General features: G+C 44.0%; 1 protein-coding gene across 1 annotated transcript; it reads right to left on the reverse strand.

The window, feature by feature from the left end:
- Positions 1-2347: 2347 nt before the first annotated feature.
- Positions 2348-24528, reverse strand: GPALPP1 (GPALPP motifs containing 1). Its single transcript, XM_080917271.1, has 9 exons — positions 24362-24528; positions 22407-22518; positions 21176-21280; positions 18004-18106; positions 14910-15041; positions 14285-14449; positions 10562-10660; positions 5624-5842; positions 2348-4697 (listed from the first exon to the last, which is right to left on the reverse strand). The coding sequence occupies exons 1-8, from the start codon at positions 24447-24449 to the stop codon at positions 5624-5626; spliced, it is 1023 nt and encodes a 340-aa protein (XP_080773397.1). The 5' UTR covers positions 24450-24528; the 3' UTR covers positions 2348-4697.
- Between the last annotated feature and the right edge of the window lie 62 nt (positions 24529-24590).

The following is a 24590-nucleotide window of genomic DNA, read 5'->3' on the forward strand; positions in this document are numbered from 1 at the left end:
CACCTACCCAACCCCATCTCATGTTTTTATGACAGGGTCTCTCACTGAGCCGAGAGCTCACCCTCTGTTGCAGACAGATGGCTTCTGGGACAGTGGTCCTCAGCCTTCGTAAAGCTGTGACCCTTTAATACAGTTCCTCATGTGTGGTGCCCAACCATAAAATTGTTTTGTTGCTACTTCATAGCTGTGCTTTTGCTACTGTTACGAATTGCAATGTATTATCTAATATTGGACCCAAAGGGGTTGTGACCCTCAGGTTGAGAATTACTGTTCTAGAATCTGCCAGTCTCTATCTCGCTGTCAGAGCAGGGTGACAGATTCCTATCTCTGTACTTCAAATTCAGGTTCAAATACTTAACTATTAAGCACTTGACTCACAGAGCCAGCCTCCCCCCCCCCACCCCACCCAGTCCAGACTGCCTTCTCTCTAACATCGCTGACTCTGGGCCAACTGCTGTCCCTCAGCTCCGCAGGCTGTACCTTCCTTTCTAGCTGGTCTCTTTCACTCTTCAGTGTGCACACAGCAGCAACAGCACCCACTGAGAGCCACCGTTGCCCTTTCTTCTCACCCCTATGATCTCAATCATGTACATGCCCCACGCACAGCTTTAGTTTCTGCATGCTGTCTGCCCCATTGGCGTTGAAATGCGTCTTATTGGTTTTTGTATTCTCAGATCAGCACCTTACATATTGCATAGGCTTGATAAATGCATGGCAACAGGAACTGATTTAGTGTTCTCTCCTAGACGTTTGTCTAGAGCAGATACAGTTTCCAGGTGGAGGCTTCAACTGTCCGAGTACAGGACATTCTTCCCCAGTTTTCCCTCTTCCTCTCAGTATACTGCTAGACTTTTGGCTGTATTTAATTACTGAGTTGGTTTAAATGGCCCCAGAACCTTCTCCTGTATTCTAACAGAAAACTCAGAGCTCATTCTAGAACAACATCAGTTTGTGTCACTAACACTTAAATTGCTGCAGTTCCTGCCCACATTAGACTTTGGAAGTTTGCTAGGAACATAAGGAAAGTCCACTTTGGAACAGCTTCCTGCGCAAGACAAATCCCCCGCCTTCTCATCTCTGAAAGCATACATCCACCAATGATCTAACTGCTGTTTTTGAGGTTGGAAGCACCATGGTAACCTATTTAACTGCTAATGATAGACAACCGTGAATTAAAAATGACCTCTACTCAAATACACTAAAAAGCCACGTCTAACTAGTGCCAGGCTTTTGCCAATGGTAGTTTTTTTCTTTTCCCTCCTCCTCCCAATTTTTCTCACCATGAATACGTTGCTGTTGTTCTGAGAACAATGCTTCCCTTCCTGAGTGATCCTGTGGTTCAGTCAAGACACACACACAGCCCCGAGAGAACCCAAGGACACCCTGTCCAAGTCACCCTGACCCATGATGGCAGCTAGCACTATGCACACCCTGTCTCAGGACTGAAGGACTGAGGTCTAGTCTGTTTGCTACTCCGACTAACCTGTATCAGGGGCCACCATAGCCACTGCCCTTCTGAGCAATGTGATTAATTGGGACTCAGAGCTTTCTAAGAGATGTGATTGATTATGGACCCACATTTTCTGGCTGTGGACCGAGTTGGAGTTGGAAATCCTTGTTTTTCATTTTTTTCTTACTTGTGGAGGGAAAGTCGAAATATATCCTTTTGAACTGTGGTGTGATTTATAAATGACAGCAGACTGTGGTGGACAGACGGTGATGTCCTTCTTGATTAGGGGTCTGAGGGCAGTGAAGGAGAAGGGGATGAGCAGGCATTTCAGACACAGTCCGTTTCCCTGGACAGCACCAACCACAGCCACGAAGCTACTGTGTGTCGTGTGCCTGCCCCTGTCCCACCGCTGATCTACACTAGATTCTGAGACATGGGTTCGCAGTTACCTCCTGGAAAGGAGGTCCACAATGGCCACACACGGACATCAGAACCCTGGTGGGAATCTATGGCCCCAGCACACACTTCTGTTAGTCCAGTGAGGGTGCCTCCTCTCTCATCGCTAGACTGGAAACCTTTAGTCTGGGATTCTCCTGCCTCAGACTCCTGACAGTGGGACTGCAGGTCTGTGCCACCAGCATCTTTGCCCCTCCCCACGCCCTGATTTTTTTTTCTCTCCTTCCCTTCATAGCAGCCCACAGTGACTGGCTGACCAGAAGGAACCTTCACAGGACATTCTTGCTGCCAGTACTGATTGCTTCAGGAAAGCTAAGAAAATAAAAACGAGGAAAAAAAGGAAGATTTCAACTTCTCAGCTATAGAGGGCATTTTATTCATCTGCGTATATATAAAACTATACTTCAGATTTCTCCTTTTCTAAAGACAGCCTTTTAATTGTAACCCTCCAAATGAAATGGCTGCAAGAAGGAAACAACGTTCCGACCTTGTACACACCATGGTCACAGTTCAACAATTTCTGGGTGACAGTGAGTCCCGGGGACTGGGCCAGGACTTCACGCTCACTCAAGGCCTGGGCCCCGTTAGGGTGCATTGTTTAAAGCTGTAACAAAACAACCCAACAGAAAGCTCTTCAACAGCAGCGCAAGGCTTTGTAACTGCGGCCTGGGGCCCCAGGACAGCATCAGAAGGTAGGGGACCTTCTCCCTCAGAGTTAAGTCCTCTCTGGCACCATGGTCTGGAGAGGCTTTTCTAGAGTTCCTATAACCATGGACGAGAAGAGGCGGACGAGGACCTCAAGCTTAAGAGCTCGGCCGCACCACCACCCACAGAACGGGATCACATTACTAGCCTTCAAAAGGACCAGAAGGCAAAAGGAACAGCAAATGTCTTAGGTGACTGTGAAGCGTGGCTCAGCTCTGCACCACTGCAGTCTCACACCTAACAAAGGATTAGTATTAAAGTAAATGTGTTCTTAAGGCTAAAGAAATGAAAACTCTATGTAGACTATGTCCCCACCCGCAAGCAGGGCTGATTTCCTTGTGGAGGCCAATCTGAAAGTCTTATCCTGCTGGCCAAGCCCCCTCTTGTTTTAGTCCCTCACCTTCCCTGCTACTAGAAACCAACCATCTGCTCACCAGTGCTGTGGTTCCTGTTTGAGGCTGAGCAATCAGACGTGACAAGACCATTCAGGGAACTGGAGGCCTCCGTCAGCAGTGAGACCCCGGGGCTCCACCTGTGCTACCTGGACCTTCTTCACTGATGGGAAGGCATCAGAACCCTGTAACCAAGAAATGTAGGGCTGCTTTTACTAGAAAATGCTGACCTGCTGCTTGGAAGCCAGGATGGCGTGAGGAACACCTTTCTGTAATGCGTACAGAGCTACTTCATTTTCTTATAGTTGACATTAATTGGGATGTGTCTCCATGTGGCTAAGCCCCCTGTTAATGGCTTACACTTTACTGCGGCTGCCGTCTGGGTGACAGAAACGAGCACGGGCTCCAGAGTGCCAGTGAGGTCACGCATCTGTCTGTCTGTCTTTGAGGTCACAGAAAACAGTAAGAGTATTACAGATACCCCTGTCTCCTCCTGAGAAAGCAAGGCCAGTGAGTGCCCAGAAATGATATTTTTTCGTTTAAGATTTATTTTTATTTTTAAAGTTACTCATCTGAGTGTGCATTTTGTACCTGGGCACAGATGACCATGGAGGCCACAAGAGGGGGTCAGATGCCCTGGAGCTGGAGTACAGGGACTGTGGACACCAAGAGTGGGTGCTGGGGACGGAATCAGGTTTTCTGAAAATCTTACACACTCTTCATATAGGAGCCATCTCTGCAGACTGCCATCTCCTTTAAAAAGATTTGTTTCTTAACATCTAACTTTAAAAAGTACTAAGTTTCATAAAATATGCTAGGCTTTCTCACAGCTAAAAATCCATTTTCCTCTCATTGGGAAAAAAACAATCACAAAAGGACAGAACAAATACTCCCTTTTCTTGGATTTCTATGACATGGTCTCTCTACACAACCCCGGCTGTCCTGGAACTCACTCTGTAGAGCAGGGCTGGCCTTGAGCTCACAGTGATCTGCCTGCCTCTGCCTCCCGAGTGCCGGGGTTAAAGTTGTTCATCACCATACCCAGTGAGAATTAATACTCTTGTATAACGTTTTACATGCAGAAACCTTTAGTCAAAGAATAGGTCTGTCCAGATTTATGTAGACAAGAAGCCTCTTCAATTTACTAATACTTCAGGTTTAAGAAGCAGTAATCCTTGAAGAGGCTGCTTGTGTCTGTACAAAAAGCGCAAAGTTATTAAGAAATAACTTATATTGTGATTTGAAAAGTTTGCTCAGTTTTTATAAAGCTCACATGAATTGGGAATCAAAACATTTTCCCATTTAAGACCCTATGGTTCATGAGAACTAGAACAGAGTCAGCAGAACAAGAAAATCTGCAAGAAACACAGAGTTTGCGTTTAGCTTTTATCTCCCTGTTTAGGAATCTGTTCAACAGCTCAGGAGGCATTGCTGACAGCACTAAAGCACGTGTACTCCCTCTGGGTGATGGTGAGGACAGATTCCCCATTTCCGGTGATTATTTGGTTATTTAGAAAAGCCATTTAGAATTAGTAGTCCAGTAAACCAGATACAAAGTGCCATATACAAATCTGAATCAGATGACTCCATGCGAAGCTCCAAGATGCCGACAGCTTTGGTGAGACCATGAAGAGAGTCCTAGACTTCACACAGGTGACAATGGGTTGAGTATAATGTCCTTCAGATTGCCGCCCCTACGGATATTTACTATTAAATCACAAGAATATTACCTTAACCTGAGATAATCCAAACAGCTTCTTTATCTGAAAACCAATAAAACCAGTGACTTGACAGACAGTAAATAGAACAGCGGAAGGACAGAACTTATGCTCTGTGTTCAAGCACGTGTGCTTTCGCTAGGTTCAGTTTGGAAGACAAACCAAGAAATTTACAGTTGAGGAAGCCTGGAACACACTTTAAAGTTTATATTATCCTTTAAAATCACATCTGAATATAGATATCCATTTAATAATACTACAAGTAATGAGGAACTTAAGAAACACCCTCAGCTCTTACACAATTCCTTAACTGACATCAGACTCTCACAGACGGATATATGGCGTATCAGCTGTCACTCAACTTACTGAGGCCTCTGAAGCGATGCACATTTTCTAACTGTAGTGTTCAAAGAGCAGTATGGTGGCACTCACCCTTAATCCCAGCACTTGAACGCAGAGACAGGTGAGTATCTGCGAGTTTGAGGCCAGCCTAAGCTCTGGTCCAGCCAAGGTCACACAGTGAGACCCTGTCTGAAACCCTAGCAAGCGCAAGCAAGTGAACAATTGCACACACACACACACACACACACACCCTTTCCTTTCTAAGGAAGCACATGACCCTCAAGCTACACACCACACTCTGTGAAGAGCCCTTTCTCTCTTCAGTGGAACCCTTTTCTAGTAGCAATGTCCTGTTGGGCTACTGTGAAGACAAAACTAATTTTTTGTCTCAATATCCCTCCTCCCCAACTTTTCAAAAGTCACAATTTAAAAAAATGTAGATCCTGAATCTACTTTATACAAAAAGAAATGTATTTGTGCACATAATTACTATCGACACAGGCATGTTCTGAGGGGTACGGGGCAGTCAGTATGAATGTACCTCACTGAAGTACACTCACTTATAAAAACATGTTGCCTTTGCCGTGTGAAAACCGGGTGTTTAGTTCTCTGGATTTCTTGATTAAGGCTTTCTTCTGAGCCTCATCAAACCGATTAACCTTGAGATCTTTATCACGGTCGAATGGTATTCTCTCTTGGTGCTTGTTTTTATCTTCAGCAGCCTTATTCTTTAACTTTTTGTGGTGAATGTCCATGAGGGATTCTGACCTTTTTAATTCCTAGGGAAAGCAGAAGAGATAAAAACCTTAGAGCGTGTAGGTTACAGACAGGCTACAACCATGACAGGCGTGAGTGAGAGATGTCTGCAAACCCTGATGGGTTCCCTGGGTCCAGCACCTATGGAGAAAATGCACACCTGTGACAAGCATGATTTAGACAGGAAGAAGATGCTAGATTAACAGGATGCAGAGAATGAGAAAGGAGGCCAGCACGGCCACTGTGGTCACTTATTCCCACATCCGAGACCAACTGATCCCTGAAGCCATTCATGGAGAAAGAGAACTGAAGTATAAAAATACACAGCACAGGCCTAATTCTAGGCCTGCGCAGAGGGCACGTGGCCAGAGCTGAAGGGGTCTCGCCCACTACTCTGCTTGTACTTTTCCCTGACCCCTCCCCCACCCCTTCTCCTTTCTCTTTAGCATCTGAGCACCTGCTGCCGCTCACACTTTCAGGTCTATCTAGACAGCATTTGAAGACAAGAGCTGTGCTAAGCAATTGGTTTATTAAGTTCAGGGCTTGCTATAGCCCTCTGAGAAGACTGGCCTGGACAGAGGGGCCAGGCCTCCCTCCAGGCTGGCTGAATATGTCACATATCAGAGCAGCATGCAGGACCAGGGGATGTGGGAGGCACTTTAAGGTCATTCACAATGATTGCCATTTAGTTATTCTCTTTTCAAAGATTAAAATAAATGTGTGTGTGTGTGTGTGTGTGTGTGTGTGTGTGTGTGTGTGTGTGATCCTGCATGAGTTCCTGTGCACCACACAGAGGCCAAAAAGGGACGAAGCTCCTGGCCCTGGAGTTGCAGGCGGTTGTGAGACATCATGGGGTGCTGAAGACTGAACTCAGGTTCTCTGCAAGGTCAGGACGCACTCTTAACTGCTGAGCCAGCTCTTCAGCCCCTCATTTGACCTTTCTTAAAGCATAAAGCATCTGTAAAGTGACTTTCCCTTAAGGTATGAAGATACAGGGTCTCAGGTAGCCGAGGCTGGCCTTCAGTTCCTGACGCCCTGCTTCCACTGCCCAGACGCTAGCATTGCAGGAACACGCCATCACACCTGGCTCTTTCTCTAATTCTCAAACACAGTTCTTTTAATTTTTTAAAGGCAAATATAAAATATTGGGTTCTACTATACATATTTCCTATAAGAGTGTAGTGCCTTTGTTGGAATGCTTTAAATTCAGATAACTGAAAAGAGGAGGAGTGGCAGAAAGGATATATTTTGTTTGAAAACTGTAACTGTTAAGGCTCTGACTATGTCAAAGACTACCCACAAAAACCAAGTAGTGGAGACAGCTCAGTGAACACAGAGCAAGTGACGGTGAATGGTGTGGAGTGGGGGCTGGGCGTCGGAGGTGAACCTGTGATCCCAGCAGAGGTGGGAGGATTGGAGTTTGGAATGTCTGTGGAATAGAGGGTGTGACTTAGTGGTAGAGTGTATGTATGTAGCATATACAAAGACTGTTCAATTCCCAGCACCAAAACAATGTTTGTATTTTCCAAAAACTTATGAAACTGAGAGTAAGTCACCTTGAATGCAAAGGGCTTTCACAGACTTTACCTAATTTATTTTGTGTGTATGGAAGTCAGAGAAGAACTAGTGGGAACCAACTCTCTCTGACCACCACTCGGATCCTAGGGACTGAACTCAGGTCAGCAGGCTTGGTGGCAGGCGTCGTGACCCACTGAGCTGTCTCACTGGGCCTAGGATGACTTTCCCACAGCTTCTGAACACTCATGCTTAGCTTCTGACTGGCTGGTTCTTCAAGGCACTACTTTAAAGAGCGTCTGCTTCATCAAAAGGAGAGGGCTACACTGCAGCTTCAAGGTAAGATGATATCGCTGCTGTGAGGAGTAAATGCCACAGTAATCAGAGTTGTATACAGGATTAGAATGTTCGCTTCTTAGATACATTTAAACGGAAACTGCCGAAATCACTCTACGCTCTAAACACTTCAGCACACTCACTGCCAGACTCGGTAAGTATATTCCTAAACAGTGAAACTGAATGCACAGATGTCAGGCGCACATTCACTAATGTTTTCTAATTCAGCCCCCATGAGGACCTTGGCCATTTCTATGTCACTCCAGTAAGCTCTGAGTGCTCCTGTTCCAGCACTCACTCCACATGGCGTTTCCACTCCCGGTTGGGTCAGATTCTACCACCTGGGGTAATGACTTCGGCTAACCTGCCCTGCTGCAGCTACTTGTAATCTGCTACATTTTATTGTTAAGAATCTCACTTTATGCCACTGGCTTTTCTTCCTCTCTCTGATGGACACTTAGGCTGTCACAGTGATAGCTCGTATGAATTACCTTCTGTTGATATTGCTGTTCTATTGATACATCTTCTTGAGGCTACTACAGATAGCGTTCTGCTTTTCAGGAGCCATGTTCCCAGTGTGGCACTGCTGGTATCTGCTTCTATAAGAATGTTGGTTTGGAAAGATCCAGCTAGCGAATTTTCAGCCATTCTTTCTCAGACACTCCACTCCCATTATAAACATGTGTTCCACAAGTTTCAAAAAGTTATGTTCTTTTTCAGGTCTTCATATCCTGACTTTCATTTTCCTCTCTCCTTTGGATTTTGATGTTTCCCAGTTATGTATGTCTTTTAGGTTATTCTGAATCCACACAATGAGGTACAAATGACCCTAGCTTTTCAGCTTACTGAAACTTGCCTCCTGAGCCTGTTAGCATATGCAAATGTTTCCGCTTTTCAGGAAAATTCCATGTGTTTACTGTAATCAGTAACCTGGCTCCAGTCAACACCACATGGTCAAGAGATCAGTTTTTACAGTTTTCATCAACTCAAGCACTTATAACATAAGTAATTTTTTTAAATGCCTAAAGCCTTTTGAGGGCAAGTGGGTTCAGTAATTAACACTTATTCTTTGAGCTAGACCACTCCCCAGTTTTTGAAAGCAAGATTATAACCAAAAAAAAAATGAAAAATTAATAGAGACTTAGTTTATAAGTTTAGATTCAATTATGAAGTTTTTCTCCAATAATAAATCTTCCCACCACATTTGCATACAATTTTAAAAGTATGCACTAATGATCTCTATGAGTGAGCAGAGTTCTTGCTTTCTGATCAAGTGCCCTTAGTAATTTTTTTTTGTTGTTGTTTTGGTTTGGTTTCTGAGCAAAGTCTTGGCTGACCTGGAACTCAGTGTGTAGACCAGGCTGGTCTTGAACTCACGAAGATGCTCCTGCCTCTGGCTCCTGAGTGCTGAAATTAAATGCATGTGCCACCATACCCAGCAGGAATTAAATGTTTGATACACGATTTGGTAGGTAAGAATTAAAAATTAAAACATCTCATCAAATATATGAAAGTCCTTATACAAATGTTCAAAGATAACAGAGTTGAGTATTTTTCAGGATGGAGACAGATTTGTCTGAAGTAAACAGCAGTTATGAAGAGAGAACTGCACCACCATGATGACCGTGCAGGCAGAGCCACAGGTCTAGTTAAAGCTCATCCTGGTGGGGGAGAGGGACACGGGGAAGAAGTACCACTTGAGGGGTGAGTTTGAGATGCAGACACCCTGGGGATAGAGGTGTACCCACTTGTGTTCCACACCAACTCATCAAGTTCAAGGTGTGGGACACAGCCTGACAGAAGTTTGGGGACTTACATAATGGCTACTACAACTAAGACTGGTGTGCCATTGAGATGGTTGATATAACATCAAGAGTTACTTACAGGAATGTGCCTAAATGGCATAGAGATCTGGAAGGGGTGTGTGTGAGTGTGAGTGTATGCATGTGTGAGTATGTGTTCGTGTGTGTGTGTGCGTGTGCGTGTGTGTGTGAGAGTGCGTGTATGTGTGTTCGAGTGTGAAAACACCTCCATTGTATTGCATGGAAATAAAGTGAATGTTAAAGTCAAGACATCGAAGGTGAATTCTATTGTCTTCCACTGAAAGAATAATCTTGATCACTAAGATATTTCTGCCAAAAGCAACCACAAATTGAAGCTTTTTGTCTGGCTCGCCAGACAGCTCACTGGAGCTCCTGGAGTTTGCTGCCACGCTTGCTGGTGCCCACCTGAGGTGGGCATGGGCCTAACTTCGGCAGAACAGTAAGATTAGCATGATTTAGAGGCTGCATAAACAACTGTCTTCCATGTGTGTATGTGTGTGTGAGAGAGAGAGAGAGAGAGAGAGAGAGAGAAGGAGAGAGAGAGAGAGTGTATATGTGCGCACCACCTTATTTACGTAAGAAGATTGGGTATGAAATCAGGATGGTGAAGGAGATGAATGTGGCAGTTAAAACATGCCTTTTTTTTCTTGGACTTGCACACTTAGCTGTTTGGAACATAGTTGTTTCCTTCCTGAAGTTTAAAGATAAGACCATCACCCCACATCACAGTGTTCAGAGGTGAGATGCTGTTATCGCCATTTTCATTCTTTTCATTTATAATCTAGGAAAGTTAATTCTAAATAATGAGAGAGACAAGCAGAAAGAGAGAGAGAGAGACAGACAGACAGAGAGACAGACAGAGAGAGACAGAGAGACACAGAGACAGACAGAGAGACACAGAGACAGACAGAGAAGAAAAACCAAAACTAACAATAGAATGAAAACAGAAACTTGAGACCTGGAGGACAAGCCTGTGCTATGCAGTAAATCCCAGCACAAGACAAATGGAGAGGAAGAGAGAGGGCGGAAGAGACTATTTAGTCCTTATTGCGCTGTTTTCATACTCACGTTGTATGAGGAGACTTGCTCGGCCAGTCTTCTGTCCCTTCCTGACAATATGGTCTCTTCATCTTTCTTGCTCAGTGACTTCCTTGCTTCTTGTATTTCCTGAAGAACAAACATAATAACATCACTTGAAATAGAATTAAAAAGAAATACTATTAATTTTACTTAGATTAAATGACAAGAAACTGAACTAAAGCCAGGCCAGTTGAATTCCTGGAAGTCAGACACAGCTACATACATCCTCGAGAAGGAACAGCCAGCGTCGGATCCTGCGCTGTCCTGAGAAACGGACAGTAAGATCCAAAGCAAACCATCATCCAGCTGGGACAGACTCAGGATGAGTCTGGACTAACAGTGACAGAAACCTAGGAAAACAGCACACAAGAAATCGTCCACTGCTGTTTTCAAAAGACAGTAAAAGGGAAAGAGGAAAGGTATACACATCCTCACAAAAATGGAGGGAAGAAAGAAACAAAAAAGAGGACACTATCGCCATTCAGGGATGTTTCGAGTACTTGTAGAAAACTCAAGAAACCTGTGAACAAACTGGAACAGAAGCAAGAAGAGCAGAGACACATGACACCAAGTCAGAGAGAGAATAAACCACAGCAGAAAGAAAATAAACAGCCCATTTGCAAACATGTGCTCGCACACACTCAGATTACCCTGTAAAGTGATCTCTAGTTTACCCTAGAGATACCAGAACAAGCCGCTACACAGCATAACTGGACACCATTCTGAAGTTATATTTCAAAATTGTTTTTACTTATGAAACCTCATATAATTACTCCTGGTAGCCTCCTGGAGGCTCAGAACTGTCTGCAGCTCCAGCCTCAGGGACCTAAGACGTCTTCTGGCCTTTTGTGAGCATCATGCATACATACAGTGCACAGACACACAAGCAGGCAGCATACTTGTACACATTAAAAACAGTGAAATAAAAACTTTAAAGTAACCAGCTAAGAGCCGTGGGCAGCCCATGCCTGAGATCCCAGCACTGGGAAACTAAGGCAGGAAGATTGCTGAGAGAGACTAACCTGAACCAGGGTTAAAACCTTGCCTCAACAAAACCAAAACAGGCCCTTTAGAGCCACTGGCCTCAGGATTACTAAGACCTGACATCACATGCTGGTGTGTTTCTTCTCCTATGAATACTGCATTCCCTCACCTGTCACCACACTCAAATTTCTTAATCTTTGGGATCAAGTGTTGTGGTATTAAATATTAAATATTAAATAGATGGCTTAACCTTTTAATAGTCCCTGTGGTTTCACTCTGTGGATGCCGCTCTAGTGTGGAGCCAAGCGCAGGAACTCTGTCACCTGTTCCCCAAGCCGCCCTCTCATGAGGTTCCCTTCCGAGGCGGTTCACTCCGTCCACCCTGTTGCTTCTGTCCTCGGTAGATACGGCCGCCCGGACGTATTCTGTTCCTCCACCACCCAGCACAAACATGACTCCAAAGCCTCATAGCTTATCAAGCAGGTTTAAATTCTCAATCCACAAACCCTATACACAATTAGCTTACATCCAATGAACAAAGATACAAACTGCCCTTTTATATGATATAAAAAGACCTATAGAATCCCTTAAAAATATTCATATCTACCTATCGCCAATTAAAACCATCTGGATCTAGATCCTCCTTCTCAGAATCTGCTTTTCTCTCCTCCTCTTCCATTTTCCTAGCCTTTTCCCTGCCTACCTCCCCAATGTCTGATCATGTATCACCTTAATATCAACCCACAACCAAGGACTAGTTATGATGTTGCAAAGTGTGCAGCAGTATGTTAGAGTGTGGAGAACGCAACACAACACCCACACCTTAACACCCTTGCAAATAAATATCTTTTAATTCGGGGCAGGGGGCACATGCTATGTGGAAGTTGGGGGACAACCTCGGAGAGTCATTTCTGTCTCTCTACTCTGTGGGTCCTGGGGATCGAGGTAAGGCCATCCGGCTTGGGAGTAAGCACCTTTACCCACTGTCCATGCTACTGCCTGTGACCTTAGCACTTCTAAGCTAAGTTGCATGAGCAACTCTTCACAAAATAAAGCTCCACAGATAGCTTTCATCTTATCTTTTCTTTCTGTCACACACAACCAAACACAAGAATTCAACTCACAGCGACATGTGGCAAACAGAAATCCTTCCATGCAGAAGATGATGAACAAGCTAGAATAAGTCAAGTGTAGACCTGTTTAGGTCAGAACCGCTAAAGCTATCATCCAGGTAAAAGACCTTTAGGACTTACATGGAACACTTGATAGTAATTAAATAGTTTAGGTGGTGTAAGTTTAATGAGCACCACTGGAGACCTTGGTTCAGATCCTAATGCCCGACAGAGTACGTCTTAATAACAAGTGTAATAACAGATATTTCACATGTACGGGCTTTCATATTTGTCATTCATTTGGGGCTGCAGTGGAGGCACATTTGCCTACACGGGCAGTGGATGCAGTGACTCTGAGAGAGCTCCAGGTATTTCATTTGCAACGTTAGTCTGCAAGACTGGTTTGCTTTTACAGAAACTTAAGATATCATTTTGTGTATAGTATAATGGGGTATAAAGACCAGGAAGTTTGAAGTTAGAAACTTAAAAATGAAATTTTTTTCCAGTGGTCTCTTATTAGCTCCATGACAACCTATTAAGGGTGGCTTCCTGTCCCTTAGGTTCTAACAATGGCAGCAGACTGGAACGTGGAAACAAAGAGTGTGACTTTCTTTCTATTCCGCAGAGGACGGTTCCCATTTCTCCTTCAGAATCATAATCTCATGAGAAGTAACGCAGGGCCGGAGGGAATGGGCCCAGTGTGAGGGCGTCAAGTGGCTGGGTGGTGTGACAACGAAGTACCAGCATGACAATAATGAGGAAGGGCACAGAGAAGCTACAGCGGGGTGAGGGTATGAGAGAAAGCAGGGCTCTGTCAGCAGACTGGCTGTCCGCATCAAAACTGCCGAGGGACTCTGGCTCTTTTATACTCTGGGTAACTGTACAGACCATAAGCAAGAATGGCGTTTAAAAAGAAACCACCTAGAACACCACCCCACAGGCAAGGGCTTGGATGTGACATAACCAGCCCTTTGTGCAGCACTTCGAGGTGGCGTGAGGACAGACAGCACGGAAACACTTGCAAAGCTGGGGGAGGAACAGCAGGCAGTGCTGACAGACAGCAGACGCTCAAGGGACTGACAGGAGGCTCTGGCCATCCCTAGCCCGGTGGGCAGCACATAAGCAGCGCATCTCTCTTGCTGGACCATGGAGCATTCACAGAGCACGTGGGTTATCCATTCACTTCCTGACAGCCCAGAAAACTAACCAACCTCATAGTAATTACTCGGCTCTGTCCAGTCTTAGCTACAGAACTGTAAAAACCTGAGACAAGGGAGTTCTTGCAAACCCTACCACTCTCAAGAACTGTAACTTCTCTTAGTTTCACACATTTACTCAATTTCTCACGCCTCTGTAACTCTCCTGAATAAAGCTTGCTTACCCTTTGCATAATGCCACTGGTACCTGTGTGTTCAATCCGCACCTGCGTGAGACAATAAACTCAGCCACCATCCCAAGTCCCTGGGTCATGTACGACTGTTCTGTTGCCCTCAAAATCCTCAAAACCCTGCGCCTGTAGCACCCTCAAATAATCTCCTATTGTGTCTTTGCAACTTCAAGCCAAATTAGACAAAACACATAAAAAAAATCAAGAAAAACAAAAACATCATGTTACCTTAGCTTTCCTCTCCCGGTCGGCTGGGGTGTCTGTCCAGACGGATCGGTCTCCAGACTTGTCATCTGCTCTTCTCTTAAAGGTTCTTGGCCCAAGACCAAAGTCTTTCATTTCGGGTGGAAGCTCAGTCATCCACGACTCTCTCGTAATTGGCTTAGATGAATCCTTCATGAGAAAGTAAAAACAAGGTAGTATGCACCTTGAGTTCCAGCTCTGGGGGACAAGCTGGCAGATTTCTGTGTTCAAGACCAATGCTGGCTACATGGTGAGTTCTAGGCTACCCAGGACTACAAAGTGAGACCCTGTCTCAAAACAAAACTCAAAAACTCCACACAAACAAAACAATGTACACATGCATACACTCCATACATGTATGCATGCACATTCTCTGCTACTACTTAGGGGGTAGAAAGTTGGCTCAAAGGTTAAGAGTGCTTGCTTCTATTCCAAAAAAAAGGCAGATTCAGCTCTTAGCAGCCACATGGTGGCCTACAACCATTTGATCCAATTCCAGGGGATCTGATTCCATCTTTTAACCTCTGTAGACACCAGCATGCAGTTGGTGTGCCTGTAGGCAAAACACTCATATGCAAAAATAAATCAATAAAAAATTTTGAAAACTTACATCATCTCTTTTGGTCAATCTTTCCTTCATTCTCTGAGACCTTTTTTCAAACTCTGTTGTTACACTATAGTTAACTGGTCCTTTTGCAGGCATTGGTCCAACAATATCCTCATCTTCATCGCTCTCTGCTTCCTTTAAAACAAGATAGTATCTTTAATCTAGGAAGAGACCAATAGGTTACAATGATCTTAAACTACCTAGAACTTAGCTGAATGGATTACACATAAGCAAACAGGCAAAAACAAACAAACAAACAAACCCCCAACCCCCATAAACCCCACAGTGCTAGCCCATCACTGAATGAGTGTTCCCTTGGCTTCCTTGACGATGACAGTGCCATAGTTCGTGGACTGTCTGTCCCATGTCTCTTCCTATGTCATCAGACACCTTATTATACTATTCTTATCCATTCCTGTTCCGTGTGTGCACATGTGCTGGTTGTTGCTGGTAGGAGCCCAGGCTTTGTATGTTAGGCAAGGGTGCTGCCCCTGAGTCCCTCCTCCAGGCTTTCAATCCTGATTGATAAGCAAAGATCTGGCCTTAAAATCCTCTCCACACAGCATTCCTGGCATTTATTGCTAATTGGTCAGAAAAGACACAATCGAAACCTATTTTATTCCTCGTACATAAAATGCTCTTTGGAGTATGGCAAGTGAGTCACGGTATCATTACCAGCTTTTGTGAGACAAACTGCCTGGCGGCTCCCAACACTGAACCAGACGCATCAGTTCAGCTTCCTGCATAGCTCACTTACAAGGACAAGAGCTGTGTTAACTGCACACCTCTTGCTCTCTGAGTTTTAGACTCAACACTTCTTTACTGCGCTATCCTTTTTATCTACCTTGTCTCTTTTCCACGGCCTGAACTCTGATGGTGAGGTTTAACTCTGAGGCTGTTTCACGTTTTCCTTCAGTTTGGGTTTCCTTCAGTGATTCTATTTCTTTGTTAAATTCTCTGTTTAAGCCTTGAATTGTTTCCATTATTTCAGTCAACTGTATTTTCATAGACTTCATTGAAGGATTTATTCATCCCTTCTTTAAGGTCCTCGAATATATCCATAATTGCTATTTTAAGAGCCTTGTCTTAAGCTTCAGCTATATTGCATTTCTTGGCGCCTACTGTAATAGGGCCACTGGCTTCTCTTCTGGTGGAGGCACATTATCTTTGCTATCTGTTTCTGTTTGATAACAGAACCTAAGCATCTGAAGTTACGATGTTTGAGGCATTTCTTGGTGTCCATAGCAGGTCTTGCTTTGCTGGGTGGGTTTCTGTTCTCTGGTTGCTGTTACTCTCTCTGGATATTGAGCAGGTGTGGTGGCTGTGGGTCTCTGGCAGACAGTGCTTCTGTAGGGTGATGGGTGAAAGACAGGCTAGGAGGAAAGGGTAAGAGGGGCCGTGGTAAAGAGCTACCGGTGCCGGGGTCCACGAGAAGAGGCAAGTCCTCTGAGAATGTAGATAGGTGGTCAGTGGTACTCCTGCAAGCAGGCTGCTACAGGACTAAGAACAGGTTTGGACAGGTCCTTATGAAGGACAGAAAAGACAGTGAAAATTGCCCAACTGAATCCCAGCCCAGGGGGCCCCCAGTAGGTGTTCGGCTGACACAAAGGAGTGGATGGCCTAGACCTGTATCTGATCTGAAGTCACAGTGATGAATGGTTCCCGGGAGCAACTCGGTGACAGATGCCGTGATAGCCTGAAGCTTATAGCTTGTCCGTGCCCTCAGCAGATTTATTACAAGGAATACCATGCTTGTCCTTTGGTTCTGACAGCTTCTGCACCTTATTTTAATTTTTTGAGTTCATAGGATAAGGAGTTCATGTATATGTACCTTTCGTTCTCCCTTTAACCTAACAACAGCTTTCCATCTGGACCTATTGTCTTTAAACTCATACAAGTACAATTAAATAACTTTATCCTGCTTTTGTGCTTACTTTCAAATGCACACGCACACATTAAATCAGTCTACTAACACTAGAGAACTTAGGGTAAGTTTTAAAACTAGTGCCTAAGAATCACCCTGTCAGGACCAGGGTTTTCTGCACGCTCACAGGAATGTCTCTGCACGCTCACAGGAATGTCTCTGCACGCTCACAGGAATGTGTCCACTCTCTTCTCGACTCCACCTGCTCATGGTATAACCTTAAGTGTTTACAGCTTACCTCTACAACAGTAAACTGTCCCGTCACAAACGTTTGTGTGCGCGCGTGTGTATGTGAGTGTGTAAGCCACAGGACAACACTATGGAGTCATTTCTCTCCTTCCATCTTCACATGCATTTCAGGGATGGAACTCAGGTTGCCAAGCTTGTGTAACAGGCACTTTTACACACTGTGCTAGTTTCCAGGCCCACAAACTTTATCTTAAGTGTATTTGTCATTTTCTATAGGTAGAAACCTTTGTGACATGGTATGCAAATATAAAGCACATAATGAACTTTTTAGATGCACTTTACTTGTGTGTGTGTGTGTGTGTGTGTGTGTGTGTGTGTGTGTGTGTGTGAATGAGTGAGTGGGGCATTTATACTTTGTTGAGATGAGAAGAGCCACCCACTATGGGTGGTACCACTCCCTAGGCAGAGGATCTTTAATGCCTAAAACCTTCCGCCTTGGAGGGAAACTTCTTAAGATGGGAAGTGAAAAGTAATGAAAATACAACCTTCAAAGATAAGGAGCACAAACCATAACACCCGACTATTTTGTTTTGTTTAGACTTAACCAGGACAAGAACAGCTTTTACTTTTATCTCTGGGTGTTCTACTCTCACAGCAAGCTGACAATGTGTTAAGAGATTCATATCTGGGGGCTGGAGAGACGGCTCAGTGGTTAGAGCACTGTCTGCTCTTCCAGAGGTCCTGAGTTCAATTCCCAGCAACCACATGGTGGCTCACAACCATCTGTAATGGGGTCTGATGCCCTCTTCTGGTGTGTCTGAAGACAGCTACAGTGTACTCATATACATAAAATGAATCTTTAAAAAAAAAAAAAAGAGATTTATATTTGGGGTCTTCTGTCTCACATGAGCCACATGATTACAGATACCACTCAAGTTCTGAGTCTATTATACATTTTATTCTTTAAACAAAAAATTTCCAAACCTCTGAGTTGAAGAATGGCGACACTTGCCCTGGATCCTCTCTGCCTTTGTCATTTTTCTGTGACTTAATGAAACCAGGTGGCAATGCAGGACCTATTATAGGCCTGAAAATAAAATATATCATTATCATCTTCTCTTGACTTTAAAAAGCTACTTTCAGAATAAAACTTCACGGTTAAAAGAAAGCCAGATAATAACAAATGTTGAAAATAAGAATTTTTTGTAACATAATTTTCATTAGCATTATAGATGTTTAAAAACCTAATTTTTGCACCTGCTTTCTACTTTTTAGAAAAAATATTTTCATTTATCTATGGTCATGTGTGTGTCACAGGATGCATGTGGAGGCCAGAGGACAATTTTAGGGAATGGGTTCTCTTTGTACTGTAGAACTGGGGACCAAACGCAAGTTCTCAGGCTGCAGGACAAATGCCTTTATCTGCTGAGTCATCAACTGGACACTAACGCATACATTTTCAATCTTCTTGACCCAACTGTCCTCATGAGGGTATTTTCCATCCTGTGCTTTGACTTCCACTCTGTTTTGATTTTGCTACCTACTGAAAAATTCCACTGGGTCTTATAATTACAGTGAGAACTACTCAAGTACAAAGTGTTTTCTCCTAAGGACACCTACAGCAGGCACATACAATAGATACCAGCAGTCAGTGGCAACGCACCACAGCAATACAGACCCACACACAGTCCTTGCTAATAATCCAGTAATGACCCAGAAGCACAGAAGCATGCAGCTGGTCCACGTGCCCCACAGAGGAAGGAGGTTCTGTGCCAATCACATTTCACTTGGTTCTATGCAGTTACTTCCTTAAACAACCTTGTCCATGTAAGCCACAGCACACTGGGAAGAACTAAAGGCCAAGATCAACACAAGCAACGAGGGGATGAGCTGGAGTCTAAGCCCCGGACTTTTAAATGTCAAGTGTCATGATTTTTTGAGTTGCATTACTGCCCTGTTCTCAGGGAGCTATCATCAATACAAGAGAGAACAGCCTCCATCCTGAGTCTCTGCTAGAAAGGAAAATCTACTTTCTTCTCATTCCATACTTTCAGTTCCTTTATCCAGTTTTTCCTTATGGTTCTTGCTGGTCAGTGTTAGCTATGCAGACGCCACTGAAGTCCTCTGCTGGACTTCCAGGGGGTACGTGTTGACTTGGAGCCTCCCTGACAGCAGAGATGAAACAGTATTGAGAGTCAGTGGTTATGACCTCCTAATAATCTTGTCTTGGTTCATGAACCAAGTATAGAATAGTTTTGTGTATGAGTGGGCAGTTTCAGATTATCAGAAAGACCTAATTATCTGCCGTTTACAAGCTACAAGGAAATGTTTGAGGTTTTTTTCCCTAAGTATAATCCTTACCAGAGCCACACAGATATTGCTTGATTTTATGACTTTACAATTTGTGGTGATAAAACCCATAGTAAGATCTTAGAAGACAGTATATATGTGTATGTGTCTGGGTCAGTGAGAAGGCTCAGTGGGTAAGGGCTCTGAGGACCTGGGTTCAACCCTGGGACTCACAGAGAAGGAGGAGAGAACTGACACCCACAAGTTGTTCTGTGACCTCCACAGGTTCAGGAGTCCTGTGTGCCTCCCACAGATAAACAAAATGTAATAAAGATTTTTCAATATTAAATATAGTAAATGTAAAACAGACATGGCACTCAACAGTTGTATTAGAGATTTTTTTACTATAATATATGCTACTATTTATTTCACACACAGATTTTTAATTGAAAATAGCTTTTTTCCCATATATCTGACTCTGGTTCCCTTCCTCCAACTCTTCTCAGATCCTCCCCACCTCCCCAGCCACACAAATCTACACCCTTTCATTCTCCCTCTCATTAGAAAACAGGCACCTAAAATTAAATAAGATAAAACAACAACAACAAAACAGAAGAAAGAGCCACAGAGAGAACACAAGAAACACATTCAGATGCAGACCCACACATTGGCACATGTAGAATTTTCATAAAAACACAAGATCAGAAACCATCCTATACAAGCAAAAGACCTGTAAGGTAAAAAAAAAAAAAAAAAGCAAGACCAAGCACCAAATGTAATTTTTAAGAAAGGAGCTGTCATAGATTAAGCTCATCCAAAATGCTTAGACAACTAGCATTTCCGATTTCAGATTCTGAACTAGTTACATATGCAGAATGAGAAACTTTGGGGAAAGGGTCTCAAGTTTAAACGCAAAAATTCATTTGTGTTTCATATACACCTCCACATAGCCTTAAGGCAGGTGATAATTATATTCCTGAAACAAGGCTGTGCATAGTGAATATCTGACTTCCGGTGTCATACTGGCTGCACTCAAAGTCTGGGATCTGGAAGCATTTTGGATTGCAGATTTTCTGCTGAGAGACTGCCCGTCTATAATGACTCTTCTGGAAGGAATGTTATATTGCAGAGGCCAGTAACTTACCTAGGTAAGGTAGAAAAGATCCCAACTTTTAGGCTTGGAGAGTCACATCTGTGTACCTGGATCGTTTATTCTACAGAGTTACATGGACGTTGGGAATCGGCACGTGAGGTCTTAAACTCTGAATTCAAAAAGAAACAGCCACCTCTTCTATGCGCCCTTCCATACAGGCAGGCATGTGCCATGCATTACACTAGAAAATTGTCATGGACTCCCTGAGATGGGAGATGGGAGTTTGGAGATGGGTCCCACTTCAGAACCAAGCACATTTGTCTTACAGTGTCCTCCAAGACCCCTTGTTCAGGGCCAGGTGGTCCCTGGCCCTGTGAGACAGGAAAAGGAAAACAGAAAACACCCCTCCCCCCAGTGTCACGACCTTGAGTCCAGGAGGAGAGTGAGTTGTTGGGGAGAAACACTGGTTCTGAGCACAGCTGCCAGGGGAGTCACCCCGCTTACTTGTGGGAATGACTAACTGGAGTCTTACCCATGAGGGACATTCCGCCTGCTTTCTCCTGTCCATCAGGGCTCTCGCTGACGGTTTCCCCACTGATTCTTTAGTTACTCGCAGAACGGAGTGACTAGATGCCCACCTTCCAGCTGCTATGTCAAACTCTGGTATACACGTAACTCATTCAGAACTAAAAGGATGGCTTTCGTGGGCCAGTCTCTATATAAAAAATATAGTATTATGAACTTTAGAATGGCTGACACATTCTAATTTATCACCTCGGAGGAGAGTCGTCCTGCTTCTTAAACCCAGGAGGAAGGGCTGGTCCAAAAAACCCATCATCCTCATCGTCGTCGTCTCTAACTTCATTTCGCCTCTGCTTTCTGAAAACAAAAAATAGCATAACTTAAGGTAAACATACGTTAAATTTTTACAAAAACAGAAGCTTTAATTTTGATAAAAAAATATTCAGTAGATATGTCTAAACATTGAAACAAACTGACCCTGCTTCTCACACAAAACAAAACAGCAGCACACTTTAACAGTCCCTAATCTCTTCCTGGGATTTACCTTCACTCAATTGTTTATTAGGACGGGATCGTCGTTCTTTATCTTGTGGAGGATTCAAGATCCAACTAAGTGAGAAGCCTTTGTGGCCCTTTCTTAGTGAAATGCTTGCTTTCAGCTCTTCTCCCTCTCAGAAGCACTGTAAGTTTTCTCTACTCTTCACAAGCTTGAAAGGGCATCAAAAACCTTAGTCATCTGAGAAACAAACTTCAATTCAACTACCTGCCCCAGGGTCAGGAAGGCTAGATTAGAAAGAAATCATTCATTTGAACAGCACATCCATCGTTACACATTACTAGAATAAACTGTTTTATTCTTTTGGAGACGGGTCTCTGGTCTCCAACTCACAGATCACCTGGCTCTGCCTCTGGAGTGCTGGGGTTAAAGGTGGGCAGCACCAAACCCGTTTCTTTATAGAAGATGTACATTGTGTGAAATGCCATCAGAGATGATATCTCCCCTGTGCTGCACAAATCCAAGCACAATGCTCTAGTAGCCAGTGGTTCTGGCCACTGTGAGAGGTGTGATGTTGCAGGATATTTGCTCACACTGTGAACTGGAAGAATCTGTTTCTCAGCCTCTGATCCTAGATTTTTGTTTACTGCAAACAAGTACTTGTGGTGTGGTCCAGTTCTAACACAAACCTTTAATCCAAGAGCTAAAAATACAATCAACCCTAGGCCAAAAGGCCGAGCAAGCAACCAGCTGATAAGTGCATGAAGAGAACGGAGGGCCTTTGAGTTGAAGGGTATTTAAGACAGGAAAGGAGCCTTTCCTTCTGGCGGAGGAGAACGGTCAGCTGGGTGCTTTCTCTGCCTCTCTGAGCTAGTGGGGTTTCAGTGTGTGGCTTCTGAGTCTTCACTTGGCAATTCAAGCAGTGGGGATTTTTGTTTTTACAACAACAGTGTAAAGTTTGGTTCACTGTATAATTTGGTGACTTACTTTGCAGATGGACCAGTGCCATCTTCTTCAGATAAAGAACTACTGTTGTCCTCGCTGTCAGAGGAGTCTGAACTGGAGCTTCTGTAATTAGGGGGCAGAGCTGGCCCTGCAACTGTACAAGTTCAAAAGGATGTGTTATAGCCCTTTCACCAAGTCCTCCTCACCAAAATCTTTTCATAGCTACAGCTGGCTAGCATTTACTATGGACTTCTATCTTCTAAATATCTATCCACCTAACAACCCATCCACCCACTGTGCATGTGTGACAGAGTAAATATTCACATAGAAACAAATGTTAAAACAGTCAGCTCAGACTAAGTGCTTACAATGAAACAGTAAAAACCTGTCTGTGTAGAGGGGGGAAATCTGGAAGACAGAGGGCAGGGAAGGTCACTCTGACAAGGCATTTGGGTAGACTTAAGTGATGAGAGAACAGTGGCCACCCAGCAATCCAAAAGAACATTCTAGACAGGGAGAGTCACCGATGCTGGAGGCTTAATAAGCTCTACATCTAACACAAAGGAGGGAAAGGCTGCAAGCTTTCCAGTTGGAGTCTTTGGCTTTGAATATGTACTTGGCCACTTACTAACTATATGAACTGAGTAAATTAGCTAACCTGCCTGTGTTACTTTGTTGCTCTATAAAATGTGGCTGATAAAGTTTAAACCTTCAGACCAGGAGTCCTCACTGGAAGGAAACACTGAAGGATGCTACAAAGACAAATCCTGAGGGCGTTTATGAAAAAATGCTAGTTACAACAGCCTTTACCACTAGTTACACATGCACCACCCACCATCTTTTCTTATACAATTGATGGAGGGCTAAACAGACGGACTGTAAGACCCTCACTCCCAAGCCACTTAGTTCAACACATTCACAACACAGGACACAACTACTAGGAGCTGTGGGCAGAGAGGGGTGGGGGTTTGTTACTCAGATTTCAGTTCCAGATATGAAGAACTTTAGACAAAAAAAAATTCAATAGAAAATGAGCAAAAAACCATTATCAGAGCATAGTGGTAAAAAATAATCAAAAAATTATAAAAGTGTTCAGTTTCATTTCTCACAGGAAATACAAATTAAAATTACCATAAAATATGGCTTCAAAATATCAGATTGGAAAAACAGAAAAATGATTAGGGAGAACACAGAACAATCAGGATTCCCATACTTACTGAGGACTTTGGCAAACTGGTAGGATTCTAAAACTAAGGGGATATAACATAGGACACACACACACACACACACACACACTGCATAGTGCCACTCTTTATAAGAGTTAGAAAAAACCCAGCATCTACCCAAATGTGTTACCAATACAATAGGTAAAGAAACTGTGGAGGATTTACCCAATGGGATTCACTCACACTTCTTCAACCTAACTTAGTAGAAATTTCCTTCCTAAAACAAAGAATAAAGGGAACTTTTAAAAATAGCGATGCTAGAAATAAGATCTGGAAGGAAAATCTGCTGGAGACACAGTCTCTGGGTAGCCAGTAAAAGAAAATCAGATTAAGAAATAATTGCAGGGCTGGAGATATGGCTCAGCGGGGTTAAGGGCACTGGCTGCTCTTCCAGAGCTGGGGACGAGAGAAGTACAGGATCTTCCGCAAGAGTCCTCCAAATCTGAAGGTACAGAGATACTAGGTTCTAATTTGGGCTTCATCGCTGACTAGCTGTGTGTCTTTAGCACCGGTCCTCCAGCCGCTGTCATCATTAGTTACACATGCACCACCTTTTCTTATACAGTTGATGGAAGGGTTAAACAGACGACCAGACGAAGATTGATCAGTTAGCTCAGTCCTGTTCCTATTAATAGCAAATTGGGAGTGTACAGTCATTTTAATGACGATCAGGTCCCAAACACTCCGGCGTGCCCAGCGCGCTCCTCAAGGTGGACCGCGCCCACTCCGCGGTGGTCGCCAGCCCCGAGTGCAGACGCCCGCTGCTCTTACCCGGGCTCCGGTCCCGCTCCTCGTCCTCAACGGCCGCGTGCTCTTTGAAGCCTGGCGGCAGTGCCGGCCCGATCAGGTCCCTAGCCATTCGCTGCGACGCACAGTCGCTCAAAGCCCAAGCCCACCACGTTAGTTAAACCCAGCCTAGACGGCCGACCCGGGTTTGCAGCCAGGGCCGGAAGGTTTTCCGGCTTCGTCTGATGACGTAAGCGCGATCGGCTCATTGGCT

Source organism: Micromys minutus (genome assembly GCF_963924665.1).
Source record: "Micromys minutus genome assembly, chromosome: 5".
Taxonomy (NCBI): Eukaryota; Metazoa; Chordata; class Mammalia; order Rodentia; family Muridae; genus Micromys; species Micromys minutus.